At 42.6% G+C, this 12,094-nt stretch overlaps 1 protein-coding gene across 3 annotated transcripts in view; it reads right to left on the minus strand.

The window, feature by feature from the left end:
• Positions 1 to 407: 407 nt before the first annotated feature.
• The window catches only part of NFRKB (nuclear factor related to kappaB binding protein), a 44,064-nt gene continuing 32,377 nt past the window's right edge, over positions 408 to 12,094 (minus strand). For all 3 annotated transcript variants that reach the window (XM_089660078.1, XM_089660077.1, XM_089660076.1), the window contains 7 exons: positions 11,644 to 11,855; positions 11,298 to 11,565; positions 11,015 to 11,212; positions 8,203 to 8,877; positions 4,733 to 4,839; positions 2,319 to 2,454; positions 408 to 903 (listed from right to left, as the gene is read on the minus strand). In XM_089660078.1, the coding sequence (XP_089516204.1) occupies positions 769 to 903; positions 2,319 to 2,454; positions 4,733 to 4,839; positions 8,203 to 8,877; positions 11,015 to 11,212; positions 11,298 to 11,565; positions 11,644 to 11,855 (1,731 nt within the window). In that variant the 3' untranslated portion in view covers positions 408 to 768. The remainder of the gene's footprint in view (positions 904 to 2,318; positions 2,455 to 4,732; positions 4,840 to 8,202; positions 8,878 to 11,014; positions 11,213 to 11,297; positions 11,566 to 11,643; positions 11,856 to 12,094) is intronic.

Raw genomic sequence — 12,094 nt, forward strand, 5'->3', positions numbered from 1 at the left:
AGAGAAGGATGTGTTTGACCTGGTCTGTGAGGTTACAGAAAGTACTGAGCGGTGTAGTCAAGGTCTAGCGCCTATTGGACTGCAAAGTTATACTTAGAAACTGCTGTAAAAGGAAAGCGGGGTCATGGATATGTTTGCCTTGTGTTTGAATCACTGATAAAGGAATTGCATTAAAATAAAATTAAAAAAGCTTGAATGGCTGTTTCTCCCAAGTGATCAATCACATTCTCTCTTACAGCTGCTCAATTGGCAATACAGAGAAAATTAGGTCTGTTACAGGAAGCACAGAGTTCTCCTTGCTATACCAAAGTTCCCAGAAAAGGGGAATAAAGTGCTGCGCTCAGTGACCTCCAGATTATGCCATGCAGGTCTGATATCTACAATGAAACAGAAATACAGCAAACACATTTTTTTATCAGTCTTAAATATATTTAACATTCAGAAGCAAAAGGCAAATACATATATATTAATTACTTTACCATTTGCTTTAACAGCATAAAAAAAAACCATTAAGGATCACAACGCAAATTGTGTTTTTCTTCAAGAAATCAGTTGTGCGCATTAGCAACAATTTATAGGCGACATGCCAACTGGTGCACAACAACTACCGCTCATCTTTTCCACAGTTGCTTTAGCCGGCTTGGAAATCATTCCTAGGATCACCATTGACTGGTCAAGATGTGTTATAATTAAGTTACTTGCAGAAGTCCTTACACACAGGGAGCCCCAAATCTCACTTCATCACAATTAAACTTAGAACTTCAAAGGTCATTGAGGGTCCATTGATGGTTTATTGGGAGGGTTTGTTGTAACTACAACTGTGGACATGGCCTTAGAGGGCACCGGGGAGGTGGAGGCTGTCGCAGCTTGTAAGTGGGAGGCTGGAACCGTCTGTATTCGCACCTGGTAAGGATAAAGGATATTTTTATTACACTGAAGTGTCAGTTATGATATAAAATAAAGCAGCTTGTGTTTTCTACCGACATCCCTAATAATATGCCCGTTTGATCAATAGAAGCGTCTGGTTCATTACATTCATTTTCAGATTATATCAATGATGAGCTTTTATTACACACACTATCCCAACACTGCAGTGACTAGCAAGAGGAAAACAAGGGACGTTTACTGTTTACAGGGGAATGTTTATTTTATTGTGCTCAAGGAGTTAAGCTGAAAGACTCTTAAACGTTTATTACTTTAACCCTTTCATTGCCAGGTCCAAATGTTCTACAGACCTGACAGCGGGTGGGGTTTCCCTCCAACCCCACCCCTTCCACCTCTAATGGCCACTCTGCAATTCCCTCCCCCTACGCCATGTATCCTCGAGGCCAGCTGTTAAAAAGAACCTGTCACCAAAAAATCCTCATATAGGGGACTTTTTGATTCCTATGTGATGAAAAAAAAAGTAAAAAAATAAAATAAAATTCTAAAAACAATTAAAGTTACACCCAAGCATATAAACCCCCCCCCCCCCCCAAAAAAAAATTAAATAAAAAATTTGTGACACCCCCCCCACCCCACATACAAAACGTAAATGCATATGTTGGGGGAACCTACACATGAAAACATTGACTGCGATACACATTACATAATGGCGCACACGTCAGAGTGAAAGCAATCATTTTAGCACCAGAGCTCCTACTACTCTAAATTGATGACCTGTAGAGGATTTTAAACCATTGCCCACAGAAAATATAGGATACCGAAGTTTGTCACCATTTCACAAGTACAAGCAATTTTAAGGTTTGGCATGCTGGGTATCTATTTATTCAACACAACCTAATTTTTTATATTTCAAAAAAACAAAAATTTGGGTAAGTTGTGTTTGTTTACCCTAACATTAACTTTATTGTATTTTTTAACTGAAATTTTGTGTCTTAGACCTTGCACTAATGTTGTGTAACATAAAAAAATGGAACTACCACCACTTTATTCTCTAGGGTGTCTGCTTTCAGAAAATATATAATTTTGGCGGGATTTATGCAATCTTCAAAAAAAATGTAAAAACGGCTCTGGCAGCAAAAGGTTTATTCCTGAAGTGCTCCAGGTATCACATAATCTGATGACTAGAAGATTGTTTGTTTGTACTATTCATTGCCTTGGAAGATCCAAATGGCAACCTGCATGGATATGCAAATTTCTAGCCGCCCTGCTGATTGATAACCTGGCCCCGCCCATTCTTGAGGTCACTATTCGCTGTAGTGATGGAAGCTAACAATCTTTGGATTGCCTGTTTGTCTGTAACCTGTCTCAGGAGCCCTTGTCCTTTGTAGGTGGCTCCTGACAGTTACCTGTCCTATAGGCCCCTCCCCTCATACCTGTGTGGCCTGGCCCTGCTGTTGGAGCTGCTGCAGTTGCTGTGCGGTCAGGAAGCTGACGGGTTTGTTTCCTGCGATGAGTTTGGTCCCCGCTGGCACAGTTGTTAGAATAATATTACGTCCCAAACCGCTTATACTGAAAAGAGGAAGTGCAGTGTCCGTAAAAAAAAACATTCAGATTCCATTGACACCATTCATAGGGTAGAATTATACAAATCTGAACAGAAATGAAACCATTCCCCACAACAACCAAAGTGCCTGCTCAAATAAATCCAACATTTGTCTTTGGCCAGAATATGGAAGGGTTAAAAGTCCTGTATTTTTTTCTTTGCGGTCTGTGCCTCGCTGTAGGGAGATTTCCCTTGACTTCCTGTCCGACAGATTCACATCAGACTAGAAGAGGAAATTGTAGTTCTCACCAAAATAGATGCCCTCAATGGAAGATTTCACCCACCAGCTGTGAAGATTTGGATATTCCCATCATATTCTCAGTGACAAAGGTCACCAGGACAAACAGGGTGAATCTCTAGTGGGGACACGGACACAAAAAAAGGCTGGGTGTGCAAGAAGGAAAGAAATCAGAATGTAAAGTCCAGATTTCATTTTATTTGGACTCTTGTATCATAAAACGTCAATGTGTTTCAGGGGTTCAAGGGATCCCTTCATCAGGACTTGATACTGTTAAATGAAGTGTGTACTGGACTGGGGGGGAAAGGGGGTCTTGAAGAGCAATTAGTATGATCACTGGTTAAAGTGTTACCGAACCTTCTCATCAACCACATAAATAGAGCAGCAGACCCCAGCACTTACCATGTGTGTCTTCCAACTCCGCTTTAGCTGAAACACACAGATAGGTCCAGGACATTAAGCCACTACCATGCTCCTCCTCCAAGGCAGTTGACCATAGAGCCTCGGGAGCTGCTGCCAGTCTCTAAACAATGCACATGTGGGCCCTGTCCTTACAAACAGCCCTAGGAAGAATAGGACATGTATTCCTAATGCAGGAGGCCATGAGACCTTTCTGTGAGCTGCTCCGTGCTTGCACTTCAACCAGAAGTTTGAGGAGGCAGCACTGAGTGATCCAGGACAAGCAGGTTTTAATAGTACAGATATAAATGCTTAGCCACATATACGAATAAAAAGTATTGGGTAATACTGGATTTCTTTTCTGGATTTCAATATATTAAACCAAAAAAAGTGGAAAATGTAATACTAATTTAAGGCTGGAGTGAACGCTCTAGATGTCTGTTCAGCATTCAATTACTCCTCAGGACCCCTCTAATTTTATCAGTCCAGTACACACTGGGGTTTATTTATGACAGCTGGAGAGTGCAGAATCAGGCTGACTTCTGCATAGAAACCAATCAGCTTCTAACTTCAGCTTGTTCAGGCAAACGTTGGCAATAAAACCTGGAAGCTGATTGGTTTCTATGCAGAAGTCAACCTGATTCTGCACTCTCCAGCTTTAGTAAATAAACCCCATTGGGTTACAACAGAGGATGAGGTTTTAACAGATGGTTTACCAGATAACTCATTCTGATGAAGGAATACGTTGAACCCCTGAAACATGTTGGATATTTGAATAAAATGAAAGTACTTTATACAAGTTCTGCTTGACACTTTCCTCCTTGCACACCCAGTCTGTACTCAAGCAGAGAGTAGATCTCCATCCACCACTCCTGGAAGAGCTACTTGAGAAGAATCATTGAAGAATGCACAAAACAGGCGTGTAAGACAAGACAGAGCGAGACTGTCTACCTCCTTGGACTTTAGCTTTAATGAGGTACATTTTTGTGTTGTATACAAGTATATCAATAATTTTAGTAGTCAGGCATATTAATACCGTGCTGTTGGTTTTGGGTGTTTAATTACCAGTATATTGTATTTTATTAGCAGTAAGGGAGCACAGCACATAATGGGGATTTATTTATATTACTACTGCTGGTAATAAGCACAGCTGCTCTAAGGATACATGGATTCTAGAGGAGGTCGGTATTTTGCCTGTAGAAGCAGCTCAATGTTATCCTATGTGTCCATGCACAGAAGAGGCATATTTTAAGCTCAGAGTTTAGAGGCAGAAAAAAAAAAAAAAAAAACACTTCTGCGTTTTTGAGACCAGTTTTCCAGCAGAAAAAGAAAAAAAAAAAAAAAGCTGAATGCCCCTAAACTCTCCTAAACTCTTGTACAAAAACTCTTTATAAGCATTTTTTTTTCTGCCAAGAGAACTGGCATTTTTTCAAGCCCAGGGTGCAGGGAGACTGAATGATTTGAGATATAGGTAAAGTACTGTAGTGCAGAGAATTATTAATTTAAAGTAAAACTAAAGCCTAGTCTATTTACACAGCACATCCACCAATGACAACTGAGTGGCTATGGGTCGTAGATCCCAAAGTAGTACAGGTGGAGGCACTTACTTGGCTCCTAGGTTTCCCTTGATAATGGGAGCCGCCACAACACTCTTCCCCTTCACCGGCTGCCCAAGGACTGATAGTGGCACTGTGATCCGAGCCGGGACTTTACCCTGAGAAGTAGAGGAATGTTAAAAACGTTAAACAGGTTGCATAACACACTCCAACTCCCACTGAACGCTAAAAGAAACTACTACTCCCCGCATAGGCTGAAGCTAAAAGAAGGCAAGTCGTTACTTTTTAGTTCCAAAGCATCCATAAGAGAATTCTTTCCTGGTCATAGCTTTTACAGTTTTACACCCATGTCATGTTAGAAGTCTAGACTTGCCCCCAAACTGGTGGAGAGAGCAGAAAAATTACATAAATCTGGTAGGATCCCCACTTGTACAATCACAGGCTAGGGAAAGGTGACCAAGCTGGACCACAAAACAGCAGAAAGGAACACGTTAGGCCACAAACAGTCACTGTGCTGTTTTGCAGGTTGTGTATATCCTAGGGTTGGACAAAGTCAAATACAATATGTTTGCCATATTAAATATCTAGCAATTTGCCTGGTGTTCAGCTTTAATGTTTATCATGTGCTATGATGACAATGAAATGATCTAGACAAAGCACAATCCCCAGACCCGATTTATGGTATTATGAGCCCTGGGACCCATCAGAGGTCTCAGTCTGTACACACACAGGTCCAAGAAGTCCTGTTAATGGTGAATGCTTCCAGAATAATCATTTTCCATTGGGAGTGATTTGAGGTAGTAAACAGGAATTGAATTAATCTGGAGATTGTACATTTGGACAGTGTATAGAGGCGTTCTGATGTATATTTACGTCGGGACACACGTAACGTCATGATGTATAAATTATGTAATGATGTGAAATAACATGATGCACGCAAGTGACGCATGAGGTCACGCACGGATGTGGCATGATGTAGCTACCCCCTCTACCTCATAACTAGATCTGGACTACTGAAATCAAACACCAAGTGCTTTGTCTAACAACTCCACCTGTTGTGCCCCTAATGAAGCCTTGTCTAGAGGCGAAACATGTTGGGTTGAGGGAATTTTATGGTTTTTTAATTTAATTTTCCACTTTAAATGAGGACCTCTTTCACTGGGGCAAACCAGACTATGCTGCAGGAGTTTTTGTTATGTGTGGGCAGAGTTCGTAGCTAGTCAGGATAGAATTTCTATCAGGCTGGAATGGGCGCTGTGATGTGTTTGGCTTTAGGTAGGCAGTCAAGTCATTCAGGTGCCACAGTGACCCTTAGCACTAGTGCCTGTAGGCTGTGGGATTTGATCAGGATACTGACCCCACCCTATACACTTCTCTGTACAGACAGTAGGAATTGTCAATAACAGCGGAAAATATGTCTGCTGTGTGTTATGTTTCATCTTCCTTTAGATGGAGAGAATTTTATACATCCATCAGGACTAGAATATCATGCCCCTGCACTAGACCTGCAGTCATGGCCAAAAATATTGGCACCCCTGCATTTCTGTCAAATAATGCACCACCTCCCCCAGAAAATTGTTGCAATTACAAATGTGAAGGCATTCTCATGTTTATTTTTTCTGTTTGTATAAGTATGACACAAAAAAGTGGAGAAATAAAAAGTGAAACCTGACACATTCCACACAAACCCCCAAAATGGACTGGACAAAATTATTGGCACCTTTTCAAAACTGTAAGAAGTAATTGCATTCCAAGTTTGTGATGCTCCTGTAATTTGTAATTGAACTCACCTTTATCAATTAACAGGTGCTGACAATATAGAAATCACACCGGCAACCAGTTAAAATGGTGAAAAGTTTATGTAACCTTTCTGTTGTGTGTCTGTGTGCCACATCAAGCACGGATAAGAGAAAAAGCAGCAAATAATTGTTTGAGGATTTGAGAACAAAACTTGTGGAGAAGCATCTCAAGGTTACAAGCACATCTCCAAAGATCATAATGTTCCTGTGCCCACTGTTCGCAATATTGTCAAGACGTTTACAGCCCATGGCACTGTAGCTAATCTCCCGGGACGTGACAGAAAGACAGAAATTGATCAAAGATTGCAACGAAGGATTGTTTGAATGGTAGCCAAAGAACCTCGATCAGTTTCCAGACAAATCAAGCTAACCTTCAACACAGGGTACAACTGTGTCAACTCACTATACAGTAGGTCGCCATCTGAATGAAAAGGGACGTTATGGTAGAAGACCCAGGAGGACCCCACTGCTGACACAGAAACATAAAAAACCCAGATTGGAGTTTGCCAAAAACTTACCTGAGGAAGCAAAAATCCTTTTTAGAAGAATGTGCTATGGACAGATGAAACAAAAATGAGAGCTTTTTGGTAAAGCCCATCATTCTGCTGCTTTCAGAAAAAGAAATGAGGCCTTTAAAGAAAAAAATACAGTCCCTACAGTCACACATGGTGGGAGGGTCACTTATGTTTTGGGGTTGTTTTTCTGCTTCAGGCACTGGATGTCTTGACCGTGTGCATGGAATTATGAAATCTGAAGACTACCAAAGAATTCTGGGGTTCAATGCAGGACCCAATGTCATAAAGTTGGGTCTTCATCAGAGGTCATGGGTCTTACAGCAGGACAATGACCCAAAGCACACATCAAAAAGCACCCAGAAATGGTTTCAAAGTGCTGGAGAGTACTGAGCTGGCCAGCAATGAGTCCAGATCTCAATCCCATAGAGCACCTGTGGAGAGATCTCAAAACAGCAGTTGGGAAAAGGAGCCCTTCCAATCTGAGACCCGGAGCAGTTGGCGAAATAAGAGTTTTCCAAAATTCCAGTAGAGAGGTGTAAGAAACTCATTGATGGTTACAGGAAGAGATTGATTTCAGTTATTTTTTCCCAAGGGGTGTGCTACCAAATATTTCATTGAGGGTGTAATAAATTTTGTCCAGTCCATTTTTGAAGTTTTGCGTGGAATGTGTCAGATTTGGCTTTGTTTCTCCTCTTTTTTTTTTTCAAACCAATACAAACAAAAGAAATAAACATGAGAAAGCCTAAACATTTGTAATAGCAACAATTTTCTGGGCGAAGTGGTGCATTATCTGACAGAAACGCAAGGGAGCCAATATTTTTGGCCATGACTGTATATGGCCCAATAAGTAAGGTCACACACCTGGCAGCTTTTTGTGACTTCTTTACACTCCTTATAAGATGTGTCTTATATAGATGTTTAATAAAAGCTATGTTTCATGGCATGGTGCGTGGGTTTAGCGCATCCCTCCTGGAGTTTGTTGCCACACACAGCTCCAAGCCCATCGCAACACACACACACACACACACACACACACACACACACACACCTCCAGGCCCCAATAAAGTTCTCTGTTCTCACACACAGCTCCGGGCCCCATCAGAAGTCTCTGTTCATACGCACAGCTCCGGGTCCCATCAGAGGTCTCTGTTCATACGCACAGCTCCGGGTCCCGTTGGAAGTTTCTGTCTATACACACACATCTCACCTGCTGAGCTGCAGTCACTGGAATCTGCCGTACTGTGGCTGTTGCGGCTCCTACAGTCATGGCCGCTGCTGCTACTGGTTTTGTGCCAGTGTTTGTGATGGGTGAAAGGTTGACTGTTGAGGCCGTCTGAACGGAGCTGACCAGGGCAGGAGAAGCCATGGCTACAGGTTTGGCAGTCACTGTAATACTCTGTGTAGTTGCCACCTTAGGAGGCACAACGCCCAGTCCCTGCACAATCCGTATAGTTGTGGCTGGCTTTGTCTCTGTGGTTGTTGTGGTTTTGGCTTTCTGGTCGGCTACAGAAACACCGAGAGCGGGCATCAATCTGAACCCAGGACCTCCAGGCTCTGCCATCTTCATTTCAGGTGCCACCTTGATGGCTGTAGGTGTCGGGGGAGAAGGGGACGACGGGTTGGATGTCATATGTAAAAGTCCTTTGCTGGAGCTGCTGGGAGGTGCAGCCGAGAAAAGTTCCTGGGAGAGCTTGACAGCTGTGACCTGGGATTTGGCCAATGTCGCCATCATGTCGGGTGTGATGCGCAATATAGTCTGACCCTTAGCATCTGTGGTGATGGAAGAAGGGGGAAGCCGCAAAACATCCTTTCCCTGTATGCGCAGATTGGTGGTAGGAAGTGTAGGCTGGGCCTTAACACCAAGCTGTCCAGATATTGCAACCTGGCAGAGGGAAGAGAAAGACTGGTAAGATGGCAAACAGACAACACATGAGATTCAAAGCTGACAGACCAACAGCAGCCAAAAACATTTGTTTCTGGGGATAGATTGGAGAGTATAAAATGGATGACAGTGCCAAAAGGTTTAGTATGAGTCCAGTAAGTCTTTGTTGCACATACAGAAAATAACCTTTGTATAATTTTTTTAATGTCTTAAATAGACAAGACAATGCAAATGAAGCACCCACTCCCTAAGATACTGAATATTTATAAACATATTATTAATATGTGTATCTACAGCTAGTGGCTACATTGGTATTCCATGCCATACACTCCCCATTTCCCTGCATCCCCCAACATACAGTTAGGTCCATATATACTTGGACACAGGCACAATTTTAAAATTTTCGGCTCCGTATGCCACCAGAATGAATCTAAATTAAACAATCCAAATGAATATTAAGTGCAGACTTTCAGCTTTAATTCAAGGGGTTGAACAGAAGTATCAAAGTACAAATTTTAGGAACTGTGACCATTTTTATACACAGTCCCTCCATTTTCAAGGGCTCAAATGTAAATTGGACAAATGAATAGAATCATAAATAAAATGTGAATTTTTAATATTTTGTTGAGAATCCTTTACTGGCAATGACTGCCTGAAGTCTGGAACCCAAGGACATTATCAAAGACTGGGTTTCCTCCTTTCTGATGCTTTTCCAGGCTCTAACTGCAGCTGTCTTCAGTTGTTCTTTGTTTGTGGGTCTTTCTGCCTTTAGTTTTGCCTTCAGCAAGTGAAATGCATGCTCAATTGGGTTGAGATCAGGTGATTGGCTTGGCCATTGCAGAATATTCCACTTCTTTTCCTTCAAAAGCTCCTGGGTTGCTTTTGAAGTGTGTTTTGGATCGTTGTCCATCTGTACTGTGAAGCTCCATCCAATCAACTTTGCTGCATTTGGCTGAATCGTGAAATCTTCTCTTGATTGTAGACTTTGGCAATGATACGCCCACCTCCTGGAGAGTGTCCTTCACTTGTCTGGACGTTGTGAATGGGTTTTTCTTTACCATAGAGAGGATCCCGCGATCATCCACCACTGTTGTCTTCCGTGGACGTCCATTCCTTTTTATGTTTCTGAGCTCACGAGTGCGTTCTTCTTTAATCAGAATGTACCAGACTGTTGATTTGGCCACTCCTAATATTTCTGCTATCTCTCTGATGGATTGGTTTCCTTTTTGAAGCCTTACAATGGCCTGTTTCACTTGCATGGGCAGCTCCTTTGTACGCATGATGTAGGTTCACAGCAATAGATTCCAAATGCAAATACCACACTTAAAATCAACTCCAGACCTTTTACCTGCTTAATTGATGAAGAAATAACGAAGGAGTAGCCCACACCTGGCCATGAAACAGCTTTTGATTCAATTGTCCAATTACTTTTGGTCCCTTGAAAAAATGGGGATGACTACTCTTAAGAGCTGTAATTCCTAAACCCTTCCTCCAATTTGGATGTACATACCCTCAAATTAAACTTGAGAGTGTGCGCTTTCAGCCCATATCCATTATATAACTATAGCTTGAACATGTTTTGGTAAATACCTGAAAAAAAAACTAAAAAAAAAAAAAAAAAAAGTGTGCCTGTGTCCAAATATATATGGACCTAACTGTAGCATAGCACAGCGTCCCCACACCCCCTCCCCTCAATATAGCATAGCGTTCCCACACCCCCCTGAAATTACCATGCTTCCCTGCGTCCTCCCGACATATCACAGCATTCCCACGCCCTCCCAACATCATATAGGGTCTCCACACCCCGACATCATACCATTTTCCCTGCATCCCCAACATCACACTGTATCCTTGTATCCCCTGACATCAGAGTATCCCCATACACCTTAACATCACACAATGTCCCCACACACTTTACATCACCCAGTGTCCCCCAAAAACACTGCCCCCCCTAGATCACATAGTATCCGCAAAACCCTCAACATTATCTACAGTTGCCTGAGATCAAACAGTATCTCCCACATTCCCCAACAGCACACGGTGTTCCTGTATCCCCTGGCATTACATGGTGTCCCTCTCAGCTCCTGACATCATACAGACAAAACAAATTATGGAATATCTTTCTACCATAAATTACCTGTTTGATGATGTTCTGTCCTGTGATGCTCTGCAGTATTGTGGGTGTTGAACTTGCAGGGGTACTGACCACTGGTTTGGCAGTAACCATTGTAGGTGCAGTGAGAGCAGTCACAGCAATGGTTCCAGGAGCAGTTACTGTGATGGCTTGGCGTGGGACACTAGAAGCTGGCTGCGTCTTCATCGGCATCGTCACCACCTGGGGAGAGAAAAACAAATTATAATCCAGCTGGGATAATTAACCTGCTACATTATTATAAGTCAGCTGGGCATTGCACTCCTACCTGGGCTATTGCTTTAGTAGTGGGAGTTGTGACAGGCATCCTGATGTGCGATACAACGGGAGAAAGAGGCTGGGTGACAATAGCTGGCGGAGCAGCAGCTGGAATAGCAGCAGAAGCTGTCACAATCCGCACTTGTGGGACTGGAGGAGTGGAGGACAATGTAGGGTTCCTGACAGGGGGCGGGGTCACAGTAGTCACCTGAGTTGTCACAGATGGAGCCAGCAGAGTGCTGAGCTGGGGCATGGTGGGTGGGGACACCAATAGGACACTGTGGACACAAAACACACACTATTACTTTTGTTGCACAACTGGATAAGATGAGGAACTCCAACTGTGGGTTTCTTACCTCGGACTGGATTTTGGAGACTCTGGGATGTTGCTGGGAATAATCTTACTGACTGCAGCAGATGTGGGGGACATTGGCATTGCTGGAAGTGCCGGTGTAGTCGGTGTGCTAGGTGTACCAGGTGTTGGTGGCATACTACACTCATTCAGGTTAAGCTGAACCGGTTCAGGCGTGCTGCTGCCCTTCACCATAAACTCCTTGTTGCCGGATTTCTGCACATAAACCAGAATTAAAAAGAATCCTGACCAGCCAGGAATATGGAAAATGCCTTAGCTGTTTTCCCTGGTTGACTCAGAATATATGACCATAACATACATTGCCTATACTATACAAGTTTCCAGTGAAGTCCAATCCCCTGATCTGCAGATTTCTAGTGACTTAAACCCAAACTTCATGCAGAACAATAATTCTACTAATCCATAAAGTAATGCCTGCCTTTACCCAAATTGGC

Source organism: Staurois parvus, unplaced genomic scaffold, assembly GCF_062004578.1.
Source record: "Staurois parvus isolate SC_StPar_1 unplaced genomic scaffold, SC_StPar_1.0 ptg001200l, whole genome shotgun sequence".
NCBI classification, from domain to species: Eukaryota; Metazoa; Chordata; class Amphibia; order Anura; family Ranidae; genus Staurois; species Staurois parvus.